This window comes from Diabrotica undecimpunctata, chromosome 4 (genome assembly GCF_040954645.1).
Source record: "Diabrotica undecimpunctata isolate CICGRU chromosome 4, icDiaUnde3, whole genome shotgun sequence".
Taxonomy (NCBI): domain Eukaryota; kingdom Metazoa; phylum Arthropoda; class Insecta; order Coleoptera; family Chrysomelidae; genus Diabrotica; species Diabrotica undecimpunctata.
The window spans coordinates 27,740,789-27,761,906 of NC_092806.1; the positions used below are offsets into that span (position 1 = coordinate 27,740,789).

Genomic DNA, 21,118 nt, shown 5'->3' on the forward strand with positions numbered 1-21,118 from the left:
AGGAATGTTAACAAAATAATAAATTATATGCAAAATATATAACAAAAAACTAAGCCTAATGGTTCGTTGTTATCGCATTCTTATGAGTATTCAAGAACCCGGTAAATTTTGAGGTGCTGTAAAACGCAGATAAATTAATGAAATTAAATATATTTCTTTTGAAAAGTATTCGTTGAAAACCCTCTATAATATTACTCTGATGTCTTTTTATTGTAAAATGACAAGAGCAGGCCAAAATCCGCAACGGATTGTCCAGCCACTTATGATGACGATGACAAGAAAAAAGTTATAAGGTCCAAAAAAAAATTATTCAAAAATGTTTAGTTATTTTTGTTAATAACTTTTTTATTTTCCATTTTGCAATAAAAATTCATAGAAATAAAGTTGTAGACAATTTAATTTTCTACCAATAATGTTAAAAAAAATTTTTGTACTGCTGCTAGTTTACGGGATATAGTGCGAAAACACTTTGCACCCCTTATTCCAAGATGGCGAATATTCAAGAACCCCTCAACTTCGAAGCGCTGTAAAATCCAGAGAAATTAATGAAATTAAACAAATTTGCGGTAAAAAATACTCTATGAAAAACCCTCTATAATATTGTTCTGATGTTATTTTATAGTAAAATTGCCAGAAAAAAGGTATAAGGCCCAAAAGAAAATTGTTTAAAAATTTTTAGTTATTTTTGTTTATTACTTTTATATTTTCAACTTTACGATAAAAAGTAATACAAATAAAGGTATAGAAAATTTAATTTGCTACAAATAATGTTGTATAAAATTTTCTGTAGAGTTTTAATTTAAAGAGATTCTTCAGTCACAGCGTAGTGTGGAATTATTATTGAGAATTTTTAAATAAAATGAAAAATATGTCTGCAGATTGCTGCATTGGAAATACCCTGGAAATATCTTCCTCAGGATGATAATATTGTAACGAACAAGCTAATTTCGAGGTACCCCATATAACGGTTATATCTATCTCTCTGAATATATTTACATAAATTAGAACCGCTGCTTTTATTAATCACGTTACAGGATATTGGTAAAGAATCGAGATGAATTGATTCGAAACATAGTTTTTGTTAATCATATATCTTCCAGTATCTTCTTCTTCCTCAGCTTTTCCCTTTTTAGTGATCGTTGTTCCTCATTCTTCTTCGCCGCTTATTTCTGTCCATTGTGTCTTCTTCATTTAATCCTTTCTCTTTCAAGTCCTCTGCCAAACCGTCATTCTATCTTCTCCTCAACTTTCCCCTCTTCCATTCACCCCTCTTCACCTCTCTTTCCCACAACTTCCAACAATTGTATCCTTCATCTCACATAGTTCTCATTTCTACTTCTGGTGTGACCAAACCATTGCAGTCTTTGTTCTTGAACTTTTTTTGAGACTGTAGTCAGCGCGGCTTTTCCTTAATCACATTATTCCTGATCTTGTCCCTTCTAGTCGTACCCAACATCCACCGTAATACTTTTATTTCAGCTACCTCCATCTGCTTTTCCTGGACCTTTTTTACATGCCACACTTTACCGCCGTAAAACAACGCAGATATATCTTTCACTCACTTTTTTTATATAACAAGCTTATATAATATTTTTCCTTTCAAAGGTTTAACCCTTTCTCGATTTTCTGTTCACATAATACCCCGCACATTCGCTTCCAGTTAAACCAACCAGCCTGTATCCTGTGGGCAATTTCTCGATCTAGTGTCCCATTTATCGTTATGTAGGAGCCAAGGTATTTAAATTCTTGTACTCATCCTAGTATTTCCAACCACATATACTCCATTTTCGACCTGCTAACCTTACGACCTTCCTCATCAATAGCCCTTCTCGAACCCTCTAACTTCTCCTGCAACATTTCTTTGCTCTCCTTCACTAACACTATATGATCTGCAAAGAGCATAGACCAAGGGGCCCCCTCCCTTACCTTCTCCGTCAGTGCATTCATAATAATGTTAAATAATGTTAAACAGATAGAGAGTCAGTGGAGAGCCTTGATGCAAACCAATCGTCACTGGAAAACTTTTGCTCAATCTGACACAAGTCCTTAGTTTGGTGTACGCTCCCTCACACATATTTTTCACGAGCCTTACGTACTTCTCAAAAACCACTTTCTTTCTTATACTCCATAGCTCTATCAACTGCCTCAAAGCAAACAAGGCATCCATTGTCCTCCTTCCTGGCATAAACCCAAACTGGTTTTCTCTTATCGACGTCTCTCTCCTCCTTAACCCTCGCTCTATATCTCTCCCCCAAAATTTTCGCCCTGTCTCTCCTCTGGTGTTCTTCATTTAGCAACTTTCTAAAGTACTCATACCATATTAGATAAGATTAAGATACGCACTCTTAATCTGCCACCCGTGAGTCAAGTCCCTTGCTTTAGCAATGCTGTATAACCTTTTCATCCCCTCGAGAATTTCCAACTCTTCATACAGCTTTACAGAAGATCTTTGCTCAGCATAACTACAGCGCGCTTTGTTTTCCTCATCACTACCTTGTATGTATCCCTATGTCTCTTCCTATCCTCTCTTTTAGACCTTTCATATCTCTTTCTGTCTCCTAACCTTCTGATATTATTATCATCTATCTTCCAGAAAGAACTTTCTTTTATTTGTTTTATAGGGACAACAGAATTGTATGATTACCTGTCTTTTCTCTCTAAAACTCTGTCTTCTTTCACAATATGCCATGTTTCCAGTAATGTCTATTCTTTGTCATCAAAATTAGATCTTAAACAATGATAGGAGGTTTGGCTAAGAATCATGGCTTCCATTCATTGAGTCTGTCTTCGGCTGTACCACTATCATATGAAGTCCAACTAGACCAAAACATGTCATAGAATCAACTTTTAGACAGACTTTTAGACAGAAAAGAGTTTATTGGACTGTTTACTATTTATCATCTTACGATTTTTGAGAATTCTTTTGAGAATTTTTTCTAGATGTCAGTAATATAATCAATATTGCAATAATGAATGTTGCATACATTAATTATATAAGTAGTCAAATACTATTTTGTTATAGATGCCGAAGTTTTCAAACCGCGAAGAGAGGTGAAATATGCAGAATACCAGGATGCACCGTTTCTCCAGCTGCTCCAGGAACTCCTACTCCTATAAGACTAGCCCAAACAGCGCCCGAAACTTTCAAACAATTTCTTTTATACGTGTACACAGGGAAGGTTAGTAGGTTTTATAGCTACAACATGATTCCAACAAAACTGTTTACTTCTATAACACATTCGTTATTTCCACACTCCCTCCCATTTCGTTTATCTGTTAACTATATTTTTTCACTCAACGTTTTGGTTTGGTTTTACTTTATAAACATAAAAAACCGTGTTTTATATTTTACCAAACATTGCAGATACTTCTTCAAGACAATGGAATTTTCGAAATGATGGCCCTAGCTCAAGAGTTAGGGGTAGATGAACTGCGTAATGCATGTGAAGATCATGTCACATCGACGTTATCAGTGCCATCAGCTTGTACTTTTCTTGCCGCAGCAATGGATATTCATGATAAATCTCCAGGTACGAAATCATTCATTTACCGAATAATATTTACTTGATTTGTATAAGCAAGGTATTTAGCTAGTGGTCTATGATTAAAGTAAAAATCTGATAAATGTACCTACTATCCCATTGACATGATGGTGTTACTTAACCTTATCATTTTTTACAGAAATGCTGAAAAATATGCTTCTAATTGAGTAAAAGAACTGAATAAACATATGTTTTATTGTTGCAAATATCTTCCTATTTCGTATCATTCTCCCCTCTCACGTAACCGTCTTTTTTATGTTACTGCGATTGGATAATAGAAATCAAGGTTCGAAGCTCTTATTCTACATTACCTTTAGAATAAATAAGGAAGTACTTTATCCTCGAGGTCGAGAATATCATTTAAATCAGTTATTAAGTTCACAGTACAATTCGATCGCGCATATTTATTTTTATAATTTCATTATTAAATCCTTTTAATTCTACGCCAGTGACATTCGAGGTGATAACCTGGCTGAATTACAGACTGGTTGTAGGACATAGAAAAGAAGATCGGCATTGCAGAGGTTGGCAGCAAAAACAAAACGTTTCTTTCGAACGCTTTGTTAGGTTAGTTACTCTTTTAAAAAAGTTACTGAGTTTTTAAAAAAAAATCAGAAAAAATGGCTTACAAACCACAAAAAGTGCAAAAAGTGATGGTGCAACCCATCAACTTGATATTTCGATATCTTCAAAATAGATCTAGAGTACAAGTTTGGCTGTACGAAAATATCAACTTAAGAATTGAGGGGCACATCGTCGGCTTTGATGAATACATGAATCTTGTTCTGGACGAGGCGGAAGAAGTTCATATGAAAACTAAAAATCGTAGACAGCTCGGAAGAGTTATGTTAAAAGGGGACAATATAACTGTGATCCAAAATGTAAAACCGGACTCTTAAACTTAACCTAACTATTGAAAATCATAGCTTAAGTGTAATTTAAGTTAACAAAAATATAATTCCGTAATATAAGTTTTTTTTTGTAAAGGCTAGTGTGATTACTACCAGTATCCTTTATTATAAATAGGTTTTCTCTATAATACACATACCAAATAATATTAGAGAGTAAGCTTTGATGGTTGAATGAGTTATACTGACTGTTTTGTTACACTTTAAACAGTTTCTTTTGAGACAGTGTGTCCAAACTTGAAACCTGCAGTATTAAGATGCACAGCTTTTTTATGACTTAAACAACATATCCATATACTTGAATTGATTTAAAATAGAATATTGAGTAAGTTTTATTTAATCTAAGTGATTTAAAAATAAAGAGTAAGCAACAGTATTTTTTACATTTGTTTCTTCATAAAACATGGAAAAACTTGTTTTTTCGACTTTTTTTTGGAGTTTTTTGACAAGGACGTTCATTTTATAAAAAATTATCTCAATACAACTTTTCCTCTTAAATATTTCATTGACTGTAATGTTCGGATATTACATTTTATAAATTATTGTTTTTAATTATAAGTATGTGTCTGTAAGTTTAAATAATCAAATATTTGTTTTTGTATCATCTATTAAAACAGTAGATGATTTTTTAGACATTGCCAAATAACTAGTTCCTCTCATTGAAGGTTCTTGACAATATCATTTAGCTAATAATTAAACTGATAGTTTTGTAGGAGTTGTTCTGCATAAAATAACGAGCATTTTTTAAAAAACAGGCTACGGAAATAATTATATTTGGTACTAAGTAACATTTTCTATTAACTTCCGGGGGCATTTTTGTTATTTATTTTAATGGAAAATTTTAACATTTAATTTGTTAAATTTAAAATATCCATTTTATCAAGAATAGCCTTCAGCCTATTTCCGCCAGTCACCAAATAGTTTTTAAAACATTCACAGTCAATGAAAAGATCATATCATTTAGAAATAAAATAAATAGATATGCCCTAAGAAACTGCCCTAGGGGACACTGATGTTAATTTTAATTTCAAAATAAATAACTGAATTTTCTTTCAATGTTTGTCTTCTAAAAATTAAATGTTTGTTAACCAGTTCACTAGACTGTAATATTCTCTTAATTTTGCCAAAAGAATATTTGTGGAAACAATTATTACAATGCACTCCATAAACCTAAAAAAACAAAAAGTGAATATTTATTAGCGACAATTTCTCTTGAGGGGTATTAAGGCTAGAATCAAAACCAAACTAAGATATACTTTCCAATATATTATAAAATCTGGTTATAAACTGCTTTTTCTAAATTTTTTCAATAGGTTTTAATGTATAGATAAATTCCAGGTATTTGGGTGGTATTTTTACTTTGGGGATAGGTGTTATAGTATTAACTTTTAATTTCTCTGGAACTCTTCAACAGTATTTGTTTTAATCAAGTTATGTATGGTATGACCTATAGGTTTTGAAATTTGATTTCAAGATTGTAAAATTGAGGATCTGACTATTGCTATATTTCTTATCACAAGGATATAAAGATGTATTCATTAGATCCAAAATATCACTAACGTTAGTTACAAGCCTAATCCCATTAACAAAACTGAAATCAATGTGATTGGAAAGTTTATGATACACAACATCTAACAATGTTTTACATGATTCTTGGGTGTGTATATGTCAATTTTATTAAAGTACCAACCAGACTATTCTTTTCATAGATTGACTACTTGATTTTTAATTAATTTAAAATCATAAAATTTTTTTCTTGACAGTGACTTTATTAATACCAGATATTTGAACAACTTCAAAATATTTTGTTGGCTGTATCATGTTCGTTACCTATTTTATGAACTTGATTGTCATACACTGCGCGTCATAGAAAACGGGCCACCCCAAATATTTAAAATATTTTTGAAATGATTATTTATTGCTACAAAATTAAGCATTTATTTTTTTTTTGTATATTGAATTAATATTATTTTATTTTTAATGCGTCTTGGGTTATTTAAGTTAAATGGGTTGTTGCGAAAGAAAACCGACCATGTAACTGGATTGAGGATATTTGTAGAATCTATAACAAAACAATTTTGAGAAAAAGTTGTTTACAACTTGATCAATTTTCGAGGAAGCGATTGTTTTGAGAAATGTATGATATTGTAAAGGGTTCTAATGAGTTTTAAACTCATCTCAGTATTACAGTAGCCGACTTAGTGTGAAGTAGTCTTGAGTTAATAACGATGGAGAATTTTCAAAAATCGGTTGAAAGTGTAACGTTACTGGGAAGTGGATTAAGTCAAAGACAAGTTGCAAGACAATTGAATGTTAGTCGTTCGACTGCACAAAGGACCCAGCAACGATTTATTGTGACAGGATCTCACCAACGACGACCTGGTACAGGTTCAAAAAGGAAAACAACCGCTAGGGAAGATCACGTCATCATTCTTGCTGCATTATGGAATCAGATCCAAACCGCTAGAATACTTCAAGGCCATTTACAGCAAGCTCAAGGACCAGCAATCAGCCTTTCTACTATTCAGCGAAGATAAGGGAGCAAGGTTTGACAGCTTGCAGTCCAGCAACGGGACCCTTACTTTCCCTAGTTTACAAAAGACGAAGACTCGATTTTGCCTGTGAGCACATCAGTTGGACAGCAGACGATTGTAAAAAAGTATTGTTTACGAATGAGTGTAGAATGTCTATTTATGGTAAAGATGGACGCAGTAAGGTGTACAGACGGGCTGGAGAACGTTTCGCTGGTTGCACTCTGGCACCACGGGTTGCTTTTGGTGGTAGTTCAGTAATGTTTTGGGCAGGGATTTCTTTGGTTGCGCATACGGATCTCGTCGTGATCGACAGAGGTGCGGTAACAGCAGTAAGGTACATAACAGAAATCTTACAACATCATGTGATGCCCTATGCTGGATTTATTGGCAACGAATTCCTGCTAATGCAGGAGAATGCGAGACCACACACGGCAAGGATAGTAACGGAGTACCTTGACGAGGTTAGTATTCCAAAAATAGGCTGGCCTGCTCAAAGCCCCGATTTTAATCCTATTGAGCATACATGGAGCCTGCTAAAAAGTCGCGTTAGGCGTCGCATAAATGCTCCAACAACACCTGGAGAGCTTCAGATGGCACTCATTGAGGAATGGGCCACTTTTCCCCAAAGAGATATCCAAAACGTTATAAATTCCATGCCAAATCGAATGAGGAGTGTCATCCAAAATCGAGGTGGCAATACCCATTACTGAAAATGGATACCAGCTTTTTTTTAAATATACAGTTCATTGTTGTTTTAAAAAATGTAAGTTGATTTTTTCAATAAATTTCCTATTTTTCTTAAATTTTTTATTTTCGATTGATGTTTTACGATAATGATGAAATTTTATACTAAACGAGTTATTGATTCAATATACAAAAAAATTAATGCTTAATTTTTTAGCAATAAATAATAATTTCGAAAATATTTTAAATATTTGGGGTGTCCCGTTTTCTATGACGCGGAGTGTATTATGGAATGTTAAGAAGCTATTATTTATAAAATTAAAATTAGCAATTTAACTACAATTTCATGTATCATTAAAAAAATATTCACATATATTGTTTACTAATCCTTAAATTGAAGTATGTGTCTCTTAACACATACTTCGGTTTAAGGATACAAATTTACAAAATAAAAATTTTAATGTAGCCCTCACCATCTTACAAATTAAAATAAACCCCCTCTCCTCTAACTATCTTGTTATCTCCTTAATAACCCGTTATTAATTTCAACAGAAATGATACTTTCATTTAGTTATCTCTTGTACTTCGCTTGTGATAAGACATTACAATAAACTCGGAGTGCTTATCAGACACATATTTGGAATTGCATGTAAAATGTATGTCACACACACAATTTGTACAGACACCAGTTTCGAGTGACATGTGTTTTCCAATGGATTAGTGGGACCCACATGTCTCAAAACCGGTCACACTCCTTAATGGAGCAGTATTTATTTGACCCACCAAGCTATAACCAACCACCACTCCCCATTGTAGGACAACAAATGGGGAGGCTTTTGTACTGAGCATTACTTTTAATGCCCTGAGTAATGGAGTATCCTCTGTTTTATTTTGTGTGGTTAGGCCACCTAATTTTAGGGGTAGCTCGACGAGCTTTTCTCTCTATGACTGATTGAATTTATTACTTGACTTTGGACTTGTGTTCCAGACATTTGTCCGGATTTGTGTATGCTCAGTCACTCAGCCGCCGAATCGGCAAAATAAATTGTTATTATCGTCAGTTGAGTGCTCGAAAGATCTGGCCGCCAAGCTCACGCTTTTCACACGTAACCTTGATGCTCAGGTTTTGCGCCTGTAGGTCCTTTGACCTGCTGAAAACCCCTTCAGCACAATATTATACAGGGGTTTCAACCATGCTCAATAAAAGATAGGTAAAATCGTTTGTAGATAACTGTCAAAGATTGTGGTGTGAATTCTTTTTGAGGAGATATAAATTTAAGGTTTATATGTCTAATAGCCCAATAAATATGGACTAAAAGTTATTGCACTGACGAATGCACATACCAGTTACTTTCTTAACAGATATATTTATTGTAGAAAAGGTTCAGATAGATTCACATTATACAATGAAGAATAAACAATTCTTAGGGTAGTTCAGCAACTGATCAACACTGATAGAAATATAACAGCTAATAACTGGTTCACAAAAAGCAAATAGACTGGCAGGATGCCTTAATAACCCTCTATGGCGAAACAGACACATTAGCACTGAGATGAAGTCAAGAATATATAAAGCCAGTGTAAGACCAATAATGAAATATGCTTCAAAAACAAGACCTGACCCAGACACAACACAAAGGCTACTGGAAACAGCAGAGATGAGAGTACTGAGAAGAATAATAGGAAATACGCTCGGAGAGATTGAAAGAGAAGTGAAGAATTAGAAGAAAATGTAACATACAGTGTATAAATGAAATGGACACTAAAGATAAAAAAGAATGGAATAAGCAGAATGGAGGAGACAAGTGTCTTCAAAATGCAAGAGATAAGTCCCCAATTGGCAGAAGTATCGGACGACCGCGAAGAAGAGGAAGTGACAACCTTCCATAGAGGTTCAAATGCTCTGTATTGTACCTCAATTGTTCTGCAGTGACATCATGCAAATATTAAAATGAATTGAAGAATTCGAAGATGATGCCAATGACGCTAATTCTATCTTCTGTTCTTTCGCATGAACAAACAATAGCTGGAAAACAACTTTTTAAATATATAATTATGCTCAGTATTATCTCACCTGGAAATTGTCAGTGAATTAGGTCTAATGGGGATACCACTTAAAAAACCTGCCTCCAAACTCTACCTCATAGTTGGTCAGGAAAAAGGTCCATAATAAATTAATAATACCATAGAAATGTTAACAAAATAATATATTACTTTAATAAAAAATTAAGCCTAATTATTCGTGTTTATCGTATTCTTATGAGTATTCAAGAACCTGGTCAACTTCGGAGTGCTATAAAACCCAGAGAAATTAATTAAAATAAACACATTTGTAATGAAAATATTGAAATATTCGTTGAAAACCCGTTATAATATTGCTGTGATGTATTTTTATTGTGAAATGACCAGAAAAAAAGTTATAAAACCCAAAAGAAAATTTGTTTCAAAATTTTTAGTTATTTTTGTTTATAATTTTTTTATTTTACGATCAAAAATAATAGGAATCAAGTTGTAGACATTTCATTAGAGTATGTAGATAATAATATCCAATGTAACTTTTTTGTAGGGTTGCTAATTTACAATATACAACGTGAAAACCCTTTACCCCCAGAAAACTGCCAAGATGACGGCCGGGGGACAAGGGTGGTGACCCCACAAACTTTAACTTAAGCTTATACTAACCACCCCCACACATAAAAAAAATTGCTTCCCCTCAAAAATGTAATCTTAATGTTACTTTTCAGTATACTAAATACAAATACTAGTATTATTATTGACCAATATTTCAGGTGGTAAAGCTGCCTCGGGATTTGTGGAAAGATGTATTAGTTTCATCGGAGAGAATGCATCAGAATGTGTTCGTACCAATTCATTTTTGAATCTTTCAAAGGAAGCGGTCATCAAAATTATTTCTTCAGATTATGTAAGTTAAAAATGTATCTAAATGCAACAATAAATTAGGCATGCATACTTTATGTAATTTTGGTATGACTTTTAGTACCTATGTATGTAATAAAACCAATGTTTACGAAATAATAATTTAAAAAAAAATATATATATTTCAGATAATTCTAGATTATAAAACTATAGTAGTATGAGAAAATTCCAGAAACATAGGTTACTATAAGAAAATTTCAAGTATCGAAACTATTGTATTTAAGAGAAGTACCATTTATTATGTTCCAGAATTAACACTGGAATATATTGCATGACTAATTTCAGACTTCAAGGAATATTTTTCTCTGATGATATATCATCAAAACGATAATGTCACCGATCACGATACAGCACTTTGTTAAGACTATCGCCCATAAACCGCTTCTCGGCAACATTCGGAAATACTAAAGATGCGAAATGTAATTAAAACAAATTACATATAAATGATGATATCAGCAGATGATCTGCTGCTAAGTTTTACATCTAGGATGAATAATAGATGTTGATGGAAAATCTGGTTCTATGTTTATTTCATTAGATAATTCTTTGGTCTAAATTTGAAACCCGGTATACCCAGTCCCGTCCCCTAAAATTTGTTCCCCTGAACTTTAGATGATCGATTTATTGCCCATATGACGTTTGTTCTGTCTGCATTGAATTCTATTTTGGTCTCATGCGTGGAAATTATTTTCGTCGACTTTGGTTCATTAATACCACTATCCAGCCTAAGTAGATTTATTTTCATCTAAATGCATAAAAGTAGCACCATACAGTTGGTAATTACTTAAGACACATTATTCTTCTTCCTTCTTGTCGACCCTGAGTCTCATATGTAGTAACTTATCGGTAGCCGTCTTGAAGCCCATTATTGCCCAGCGCTTTATTTTTGTTTATTAAGTTTACTGGCTAGGTATGCTAGCACATGCTTAGATTTAGGGACTTTTTCAGCCTTAACAGCTTCCTCTTTTCGTTTTTTCTTTAAGGAAATCCTTTGTGATATTAAAAAACTCTTTCTTGACAAATATCCACCCAAAGAGTCCATGAGTATAAATCCTTCAAATCAAGGGGCACATGAACCTTCATCAAAAAGGTTTGTTAGAGTATCTTTTATGGAGAGGAAGTTGCAAGGTTTGCACTTTTTTGTCATATTCTCGTTTAGCACTTCTAGTAGATCTAGTCCGCTTGGCAGGTGCAATTCTCTCTCGAGAAGTAGCTGGCGGTTTCCATGGTACCATGAACTTACTAGTGGCGGGAGTAGTATCCTGCTCCTTTATTTTCCTGAGGTTCCTTCTTTGAGCTCCACATACCATTGCCGAGATATGTCAAGTGTCTCGATGCTTTCTGTAAGAGTACTAGAATCGTCTAATGTTGGTTTTTGTCCGATATTTTGGGACTGGTGTTAAATGATATCCTTTTAGAAATAGTTTTGTTAGTTTTCAGCTGCTTCTTAGATTCCTAAGTATAAGACATAATATGAAATAAGGTACAATATGAAGCCTCCAGTAGACCATTTGTTACGGTTTTTTTTAGATATGTACCTGCGATGTAGGTTTGGGTACGGTACAATATGTCTTTACCTTGCATATTGTTATTATTTTGGTGCTCTGGCAACAGTCTCTCTGGATCAAGCCCCATCATCACGTCAAAGTGGAACGGCACGATCAGATTTCACTTCATTTTACACATGTTCATGGTAACTTATCTCATTTTCTTTTTACAAAATGCAACCTTTCCATATTAGTTTTACTTTCCGATTTTACTATCAGCCTTCCAAACATTGTTAATGTCATTTTAGAACCATTCTAGTTGTCTGTTCTATATTCTGTATGATTGTCCTATCTCGAACCCATAATAAAATATTTAATATAATGTTTCTTATAAATGTGGAGTCACTCGCCCGAAAAGCTTAAGGATATGATTATGATTATTATAAAATAATACTAATAATAATAAATTTAGTTGTTTGTGATTATAGTGTCGTAATAAGCAATTTATTGGGCCCCTCCTGGAATATAAAACCACGGGAAATCTTTAGCTTTCTTCTTATTCTAGTTTGAAAGCAAATGTATATAAAATATAACATTTTCTTCTAGATCGATCAACTAGTGCATCCTTTTTTTAATTAAAATTTCGGCCCGTAATTCCTATTTACAATGTTTTTCTTCGTACCGAAATTTTTTATTAGTTATAGGCTACTAATACTTCCTCTTTATTCTAATACTTTTCATATGTTATTTCTTTATATGGACCATATGTTTATTAATGTAGTATTCTAGATTCCTTGCATGACTTCTTTAAAATATTTCAAGAACTTCCTACATTCTTGGACTCATTGCTTATATATTAACAAGAGATAGTTTCAGTGCTGTAATTTTTTATCAATTTTAGTTGTGCCTTGAAGAAGAAGATGTTTGGAGAGCTGTCCTCAACTGGGCAAAATATCAAGCTGGTGTTACACAACCTACACCTCATTGGACTGAAGAAGAAAGAGCTCGTGTTTGCCAATATTTATCTTTGGTTATTAGCCATGTTCGTCTTTTGCTCATAGGTATGTGGCGTTCTATTAAACCTCCTTAAGTTAATAAAACAATCAATTTGATCATATACTATCTTCTTAATTCGGACGAGACACATAATTTTGATAGAGTTCTCAACCATTACATAAATTTAATGATGTATATTATTTACATCACTCTCATATACTGGAAGACATTTAAATATTTAGTGATGAAAACATCTGAAAAACTAATACTAGTATCTACCTAATAGATTTTCTAAGATTTACTGAAAATGAAATACAGGGCGAACCCTATGCTAGTCCCAAATTATAATACTTAGGAGAATCTGAATGATGAGGGGTATTCTAAAATTAATAAACGTCAAATTTCTGTAAAATAACAACAGTGCTTGTAAATGCACTACGAATGAACCAAAAAAAGCGTCAGAAAAGGGATTAAATGGATCTCATAGGTCACATTGTCAAATCTTCACTGTAAGTGAACTTATATTTATCAACGATTTTATTTTTCAGATAGCCAAGTTTTTGCTGAAGAAGTGGAACCAACTGGTGCAGTGCCTATGGAACTGAGCTTAGAAAGATATCGCCATGCTGCTTTACCAAGCAAATATCCAGAAGCTTCGGAAGATCAACGTCTAAAACCGAGAATATCTCCACACGTATTTCCTGGTTCTGCTATACTGGGCCAAGACAAGAGCCATTTTCAAAGAATTCTAAATGCTTGGTACGGTAACAGTAAACAAAACTGGAGGCTCATCTATAGAGCTAGCAGCCATGGTTATTCTGCATCTTCCTTTCACAGACATTGTGACGGAATATCTCCTACTTATGTCATAGTTCTGGTATGATTTTAAGTTTGCGTACCCGTATATAACATGTTTTAAAGTTTTACCCCATTGCAGGGCACCAGGGGAGAAATATGTGGTGGATTTAGTGATGCTGCATGGGGCAGACCTCCAGGAAAAAGTCATTATGTGCATTCTGAAAGAGCTTTTGTTTTTACACTGTATAATCATCAAGATGTACCTCCCACTCAGTTTCATTTGGTGAAAAAACCGTTTGCCATATGTTATCATCCAGAGTATGTATATGTATTTTAGTTTTACAGATAAGAGCATAATAAATATACTCTTTTTTATAAATTTTTATCTATTTTAGTTCTGGTCCCATTTTTGGAGCTGGGGCTGATCTACTTATTTCAAGTAATTGCAATACAAACATGGATAGTTATTCAAACCTTCCACATACATACGACGGAGAAGGCGCTTCTCCGTCTGTGTTAATGGGAGATTACAATTTTATGGTGGCTGATTATGAAGTCTTTACGCCTCTAAATTCATCATCAAAAATAAATAAAAGTGAAAGATATCAGTAATATTTAGAAATAAAGTTTTATTTTTTTACATTGTTTTTTATTGTCATCAAATTCCCATCAAGGTGATATAGAGTTGCCATAAATTTATATTATTGTAGAACATAAATGGCGTTTCTATATAAGTATATTTCAAAATGATTGTTTTACCCTGTAGACTGTAGACCTTTCCAATGTGACCGAAAGATCTTTGGTGTATTACTTACATCTACGTTTTAATCGAAAAGATGATCTTATACCACAGAATTGTTCTGATCCGATAAAAGGAATGCTATCTCCTTCTCAAAACTTATATAATACAGCTTATTTCAAATCAAGTGGCGAGCCCTTCCACGAAATAGTTAATCGTGCAGACAATAGAATATCTATGATCAGACCCATGCAGTGGCGTTGCAATATTAAACAAATTAAATTATTTGAAATCGCACTAATTACAAAATTATTACTCACTTAAATAATAAATGGAGTTTGATTGTAAACAGATTGTTTTATAGATACCAAACTTTTTGTTTGTTATAATACCATCTTTAATAATTGATACCTCTATAAAGTTTGGTAAAAGTTAATTTCTAATTTAGTATCAGTTACCTTAAAACCGTAATTATAAAGTCATTATTAATGACTCGTTAAGGACATACAAAGAACTGATAAGAATTATTTCCGAGAATTTCTAGTCACTGGATTTCAATCGAGTTCGTAATTTAGTCTCATTATGTTGTCGAGTCTCAACAAGAAAGGTGCTATCACGCGTATTAGAACTATTTTATAGAATGGAGATAGTTAAGTGTAGTACGAGTAAACAGATCAGATTGACACCAGAATCCAAAGGAATAGTTTACAATGTATTTAAATATATGCAAATACTATTTCCTGGTGATAATCGAACCAGTAGTAAATAACGTGTGAGTAAAGCTACTGGAGTATCTTTACGTATATTAGAAATAATCATTCAACAAGCGAGTATGTTAACAAACGCAGAGTTAAATAATACACTAAAATTTCCAGCTACAACACTTGCTAAAAGGAAAGCAACCGTGACAGACTTGAGAGAGTATGACAAACAGTTCATTAGAAATACCATTCATCGTTTTCATGAGACTGAACGTTGTTGTCGATCATTGAAGCTTTTGCAGAAAAGGCTTGAAGAGGTGTACGAGTGGACTGGAAGTGTGAGATCTCTCTACAGAATTGTGAAAGATTTGGGATTTAAATGGAAGAAAACGAAAGCTAATCGACGTTTATTAATTGAACGGAATGATATTCGTGCTCTACGCATTAAATATTTGGACAAAATTAAATATTACAGAAGCGAAGGTAAGTCAATTGTATATGTTGATGAAGCCTATGTACATAGCATGTACGCAGGACACACTACGCCAAATAGCTGGACAGATGACAGTGGCAAAGGATTGTTCAAAAACATTTCAAAAGGAAGTAGGTTGGTTATCGTACATGGTGGTGGGGAGATGGGTTTCATACAGAATGCCCTTTTGATTTTTAAGACAGGAGATTATCATGATGATATGATTTCAGAAAATTATGAAAAAACAGTTAATCCCCAATTTGCCTGTTGTATCTGTTGTTGTTACTGATAATGCGTCAATCATAATGTACAAATTAATAAAGCACCCACCAGTAATTCTAAAAAAAAATGGATATGATATCTTGGTTGACAGAAAAAAAATTTACCATTTGTAACGTCAATGTTAAAACCGCAATTGTATGAAATCATCAAACGACACAAACAAGATCACATTCAATATAAATTTGACAAAGTACTGCAAGAAAGTGGACATGTTTCTTTAAAACTTCCGCCATATCATCCAGACTTGAACCCTATAGAAATGGTTTGGGCGCAAATTAAAAATGAATGCAAAACAAAACGTTTATTTTTAAGTTGAAGACGTAAAAATGTTGGTGGAACAGGAATTTGCTAGAGTAACTGTAGATAACTGGAAGAAAGTGTGTGAACATGTTGTCAAGGTTGAAGATAAGTATTTGGAAAGTGAACGTCGCATAGATGTAATTACTGAAGAATTAAGGATTGATTTAAATGATTCTAGTGACGACGACAGTGCATCTGATTATGAAAGTGAATAATATAATTTAACATTACGATGTACCTATGTAACCTATGTGAATATAAGTTTTCCAAACTGCCCTGTATGCATGTATTATTTTTTACTTTATTACAATCATTCCGTATATTCTTCTATTTAACTTTGTGACGTTTAAGTGAGTAATAATACAGGTTAAATAATAAAGGTTAAAGTTAAAACAATCTTTGTAATTAATATTTATTAATACTGTAATCTGTAATACGTATCTACGGTTTCACATACAGACAATATATTTTATGTATGTGATATAATAATATGTATTAAAATGTAGTACAATATTGCCAAAAATATAATCTAATATCATTGTTTAATAAATTGTGTGTACCTATCTTTAACAATTTGATTTAAATCATAAGTATTTTTTGGAACGCCACTGCTTTGTTTGGTGAGGCTTTACTGTTCACATTTACAATCGCAGTAAAAATGTGGAATCACACTAAATTAGAGAAGCATCAAACGTGTTAAAGTTTAAATTCAAATACAAGGAAGTAAAAAACTTAAAATCATAGCGACGTAGTTCCAAGATAATGGTAATAATCAATAAAACTCGGTTTTAGGGCTCTTTTAGGCTCCATTTTATGGTGAATTTTCAGTTTACAAATATGTATTTAGAAATTAGGTGGGAAACTTAAGCAATACGTTTATAGAAAACAGGAAATACATAGAAAAATATAAAAATTGGAATTTTGGAAGGAGATAATTTTAAAACATAGCTGCATACCGATTAAAAAAGGGCAGGTATATCTAAAGAAGAAGAACAGTTTATATTTGAAATAATCTGAAATATGTAATTTTGATAAAATAAAACAAACACGAAAAAGAAAAACTTGATTTGTCGTTCTAATATTACAAATATTATTATGTATACTATTTAAATTACATTAAAAAACAATTTAAACTTATTCTGCGATGATAAAATATTGCAGAACTATTTGTTCCAGTAAACCAATACAATTACTCGATAATTTATAATAGATTACTAATGACTCCTCCATTGGTCTGCTGTATATAGATCGGGAATTGTCCATTACCCCCTGAAAGAACCGAATCAAAATAAATCAGATACTAAAGTATGTCATCCGCAATAAAAATATAAACAGAAGGAGAAATCCTTGTTTATCGGAGAAATAGGAAATGTTTATCAGTTTGATTGTATAAATATGAAGTGAATATAAACAGGAGTTTTGTTCAGTTAAATATTTTTATCTATAGATGCACAAGAGGTTCAATAACACAAAATGAAAATACGAGATTTTATCAAATCGTTTCGATTTCGAAAAGGAAGGCAAATTTCAACAACAAATTTGGTTTCTTTTGAAGCATTTTACGACGATAGGGGTAACAAATTTTCCGATTTAAAAGAGTCTTGCACAAAGTCCAATCTGTCTCCGTCCCAGGTAAATAAAATTCTACATATTACATAAAGTTAAGATTTATTTGTTATGCATTTAATAATAATGACGTTATTTGATAATAAATGCACTATTAATAACTTATTAAAAGGCAATGAAATTAAAAACCCATGATAAAGGCATATAGGTCAATACTGTTTTTAAAAACAATATTATTGCAAGTTATAAGTAGAACTTTACAAGCTTGCATTTGTTAAGTGAATCAGTCAATGAACTAAACATTGAATAATTTAATATGAAATCAAAATTCATAAGGGTTAGTATTTAGTATGCTTCTCTATTGTTTAATATAATGAAACTACAACCTATTAACCTGCTGGTAAAGAAAAACAGCTGTTTAATGTATTGGAAACGATTAAAATGTGTGACAAAAAATGTTTTTTTGTTTCAGAATGAAGAATATATTGGTGGTTATGTACGTTTTAAAGAAACAAGTGAGGCAAAACCAGTATTCCGTCCTAGTCTCCCTATAATACTGGTGATTTTCATACTAATATCTGTTTTTATAATACTACCGATAATATATCTAATTAATTGCTTTAGATTCACTTTTGACAATCAAGATTTTTATCATCGTAATGCTCCAGCTGTAAGTATTATTTATTATAATTATTATCCTAAATATATGATCTTGTTCCTAAAAATACATCTTTATAAAAATCTCAAAAGTTCAAAGTAACTTTAAATTGTATGAAAAGACATAAGAGAAAGAAAAACATATTTTTACGTTAAACACTACATTCTACACCATCATTCTGGATTTACAACCCTGCCTGGGTCCTAGCCTTCTCAAGAATTTCTCTCCAGTCATCTCTATCCATTGCCTTTCTCCGTGTCACATGTATTCCCATATTTCTCATGTCTTCATCGATGTTACCAAAGAACCTTGTTCCGGGTCTTCCTCTTCTCTGACCAATGGGTCTATCAGGGAGCATTTTTCTAGCTTGGTCATTTTGTTCCATCTGCATTACTTATATGTTCTGCATATGGTGCCATACAGTTACATAGTACTGTGTAAAATATTTTGTATGCTGCATTTAGAAGCATAATTCCTCTGTGGTTAGAACATGAAAGATATCTCCTTTTTTGTGTATGGTGCAAAGTATTAAAATATTCCAATCATTGGGGGGATTTCTGTGTCCATATTTCTTTTATAAGCTGCTGTAATGCTGTAATGGTATCATGGCCACCTTCTTTCTGGCTGCTTCTGGCTGGTTTTTTAACTGCATCTTTAACTTCAAGAATCGTTGGTGGTTCCTCTTCCCTCCCGTCTGCTCCCCTTACCTCATCTCTTTTGTCTTCCAGGTTTTCTTCTTCTTTCTCCATATTAAGTGCCTGGTTAAAGTATTCCACCCACCTATTCAATACATCTTTCCTTGTTGTTAATAGGTCACCATTCTGACTTCTGCATTGTCTTGTGGTTGCCATGAATTCTTTTCTGTTGATGTTAACTCTCTTATAGAATGCTCTGAATTCTTTCTCTCTGTTGAGGTTTTCTATATATTTAAGTTTCTTATTTAGGTGGTTTCGTTTTTTTCTTATCTATATCCTCTTTTCTTCCCTTCTCTTTGTCTGGCAATTCTCTACAGTTGTTCTAGTTCTTTGGGTAAGCATCTTTTTGTAGGCTTTATTTTTTTCTTTTGTTGCATTCTTGCTAATGTTGTATCAATCGCGATTGGTTTGTTTGTTTTGATTCAATCACTTCAAAGTATTGAACCAAAACAAAATCACAAAGCCAAATTCTTGCATTCATTGTCAAACTAATGATTTTTACGGGCACAAATTTCTGTTCCTATTTCATCTTTTGGTGCTTCTTTAATGTCTTCTTTTCTTCTTGTGAAGTAGGAGTTTATATCTGTCTGGCCTTCTTCATTTACATTTTGATTCCATAGCCTGTTGGTGATGCTTTCCAAGTACCATTCTGTAATTGTCGCATCACTCAGCTTTTGCTCATTCCATTTTTTTGTATCCATTTTATTTTCTTTACTGGTGTTTGAAATTCTAGCCCTCAATGTTGAGATCACTAGGCAAGCACTACATTCTACACTAAATAAAAAAATAACATATATAATACTCGATAAACCACTAGGAAAGTTTTTTATTGAGTTGTTGAAAAATGAATCCTTTCAAATGATTTCCATGTAGATCTGTTTTTATAAGATATTAAAACTTCGATTTGATATTTTGTAGTTTTACTTTGTTTTCATTGATATCAAATAGTGTTTGCTTTTCAACTTCATAGATTCGTTATAATAATGATACACATTTGTTTAAAATCTCTAGTTTGTGTTCAATCTCTTAAACCTTAAGACATAGAATCTGGAGAAGCAATTAGCAACAAATATAAATTATTGAAGTTATACTTCTATACGCGCGCTCCACGTTGGAAATTTGTATGGGAGTGAATCTGTGAAATCATTACATATGTAAGATAATGAGTAAGAGAGGGACAAGATATATTTTCTCTCTCTTCCTCTCTCGAATATAAAAATGTTCCTTTTGTATATATAATTTAATATTATATATATAAACTTACGTGTATAGAAATCGGCCCACTGTAAACTTTTGACTTTAACTATATTTTTTTCAAGAAATATTCATCAGATCACAAAAACAAATATACTGTTTGAAAGACAATTTAATATGCTTTAATGTGAGTATAAATTTATGAAAACTTATTTCGGCTTCCTATGTTTAACATAGTGAAATGAATTCATTAAGCAAATTAAGCTTTTTTATTATTAACATAAATAGGGTTATTGACAATTTAAAACTTAACACTTAATTTTTTAATAATGGGCATGACCTCCTCTTGCCCTAATAACATCTCTCATACGATTAGGCATAGATCTAATCAAGTTTGCTATTGTTGCTTGTGGGATGTTAAGCCACTCTTCTTCTGCTGCAAGAATAAGCTCTGGGATCGAGTCTGGGGTATGAAGTCTAGCTCGAATTCTTTGTTTTAGCTCATCCCATAAATGTTCGATCGGATTTAGGTCAGGACTGTTTGCTGGCCAGTCTATAACCTGAAAAGCGACTTCTGCAATGTAATCTTGCACGATTCTTGCAGTGTGTGCCCTTGCATTGTCAT

At 32.8% G+C, this 21,118-nt stretch overlaps 3 protein-coding genes across 4 annotated transcripts in view; all 3 read left to right on the forward strand.

Annotated features, from left to right (window-relative positions):
- LOC140438180 (serine-enriched protein) overlaps positions 1 to 14,526 on the forward strand; it is a 35,799-nt gene extending 21,273 nt beyond the window's left edge. The window contains exons 3-9 of the mRNA XM_072527891.1: positions 3,023 to 3,179; positions 3,365 to 3,530; positions 10,458 to 10,591; positions 12,994 to 13,153; positions 13,637 to 13,965; positions 14,026 to 14,204; positions 14,282 to 14,526. Of these exons, the coding sequence (XP_072383992.1) occupies positions 3,023 to 3,179; positions 3,365 to 3,530; positions 10,458 to 10,591; positions 12,994 to 13,153; positions 13,637 to 13,965; positions 14,026 to 14,204; positions 14,282 to 14,498 (1,342 nt within the window). The 3' untranslated portion in view covers positions 14,499 to 14,526. The remainder of the gene's footprint in view (positions 1 to 3,022; positions 3,180 to 3,364; positions 3,531 to 10,457; positions 10,592 to 12,993; positions 13,154 to 13,636; positions 13,966 to 14,025; positions 14,205 to 14,281) is intronic.
- On the forward strand, positions 4,071 to 4,528 carry SmE (Small ribonucleoprotein particle protein SmE). The gene has a single exon (XM_072527890.1). It carries the CDS (start codon positions 4,163 to 4,165, stop codon positions 4,439 to 4,441), a length of 279 nt encoding a protein of 92 aa, XP_072383991.1. The 5' UTR covers positions 4,071 to 4,162; the 3' UTR covers positions 4,442 to 4,528.
- A 3,126-nt stretch (positions 14,527 to 17,652) lies between the features above and the next one.
- Positions 17,653 to 21,118, forward strand: part of LOC140439338 (lysosomal alpha-glucosidase-like) — a 48,157-nt gene continuing 44,691 nt past the window's right edge. Inside the window, exons 1-2 of one of the 2 annotated variants that reach the window (XM_072529183.1) lie at positions 17,653 to 18,012; positions 18,419 to 18,616. In XM_072529183.1, coding sequence (XP_072385284.1) covers positions 17,854 to 18,012; positions 18,419 to 18,616 — 357 coding nt within the window. In that variant the 5' untranslated portion in view covers positions 17,653 to 17,853. Of the gene's footprint in view, positions 18,013 to 18,195; positions 18,284 to 18,418; positions 18,617 to 21,118 lie in introns of those variants that run through there. The other variant, XM_072529184.1, reaches the window with a different exon arrangement.

Excerpts from the sequence above, each read along its gene's own strand:
- SmE (XM_072527890.1), top strand. The coding sequence starts at position 4,163 with ATGGCTTACAAACCACAAAAAGTGCAAAAAGTGATGGTGCAACCCATC.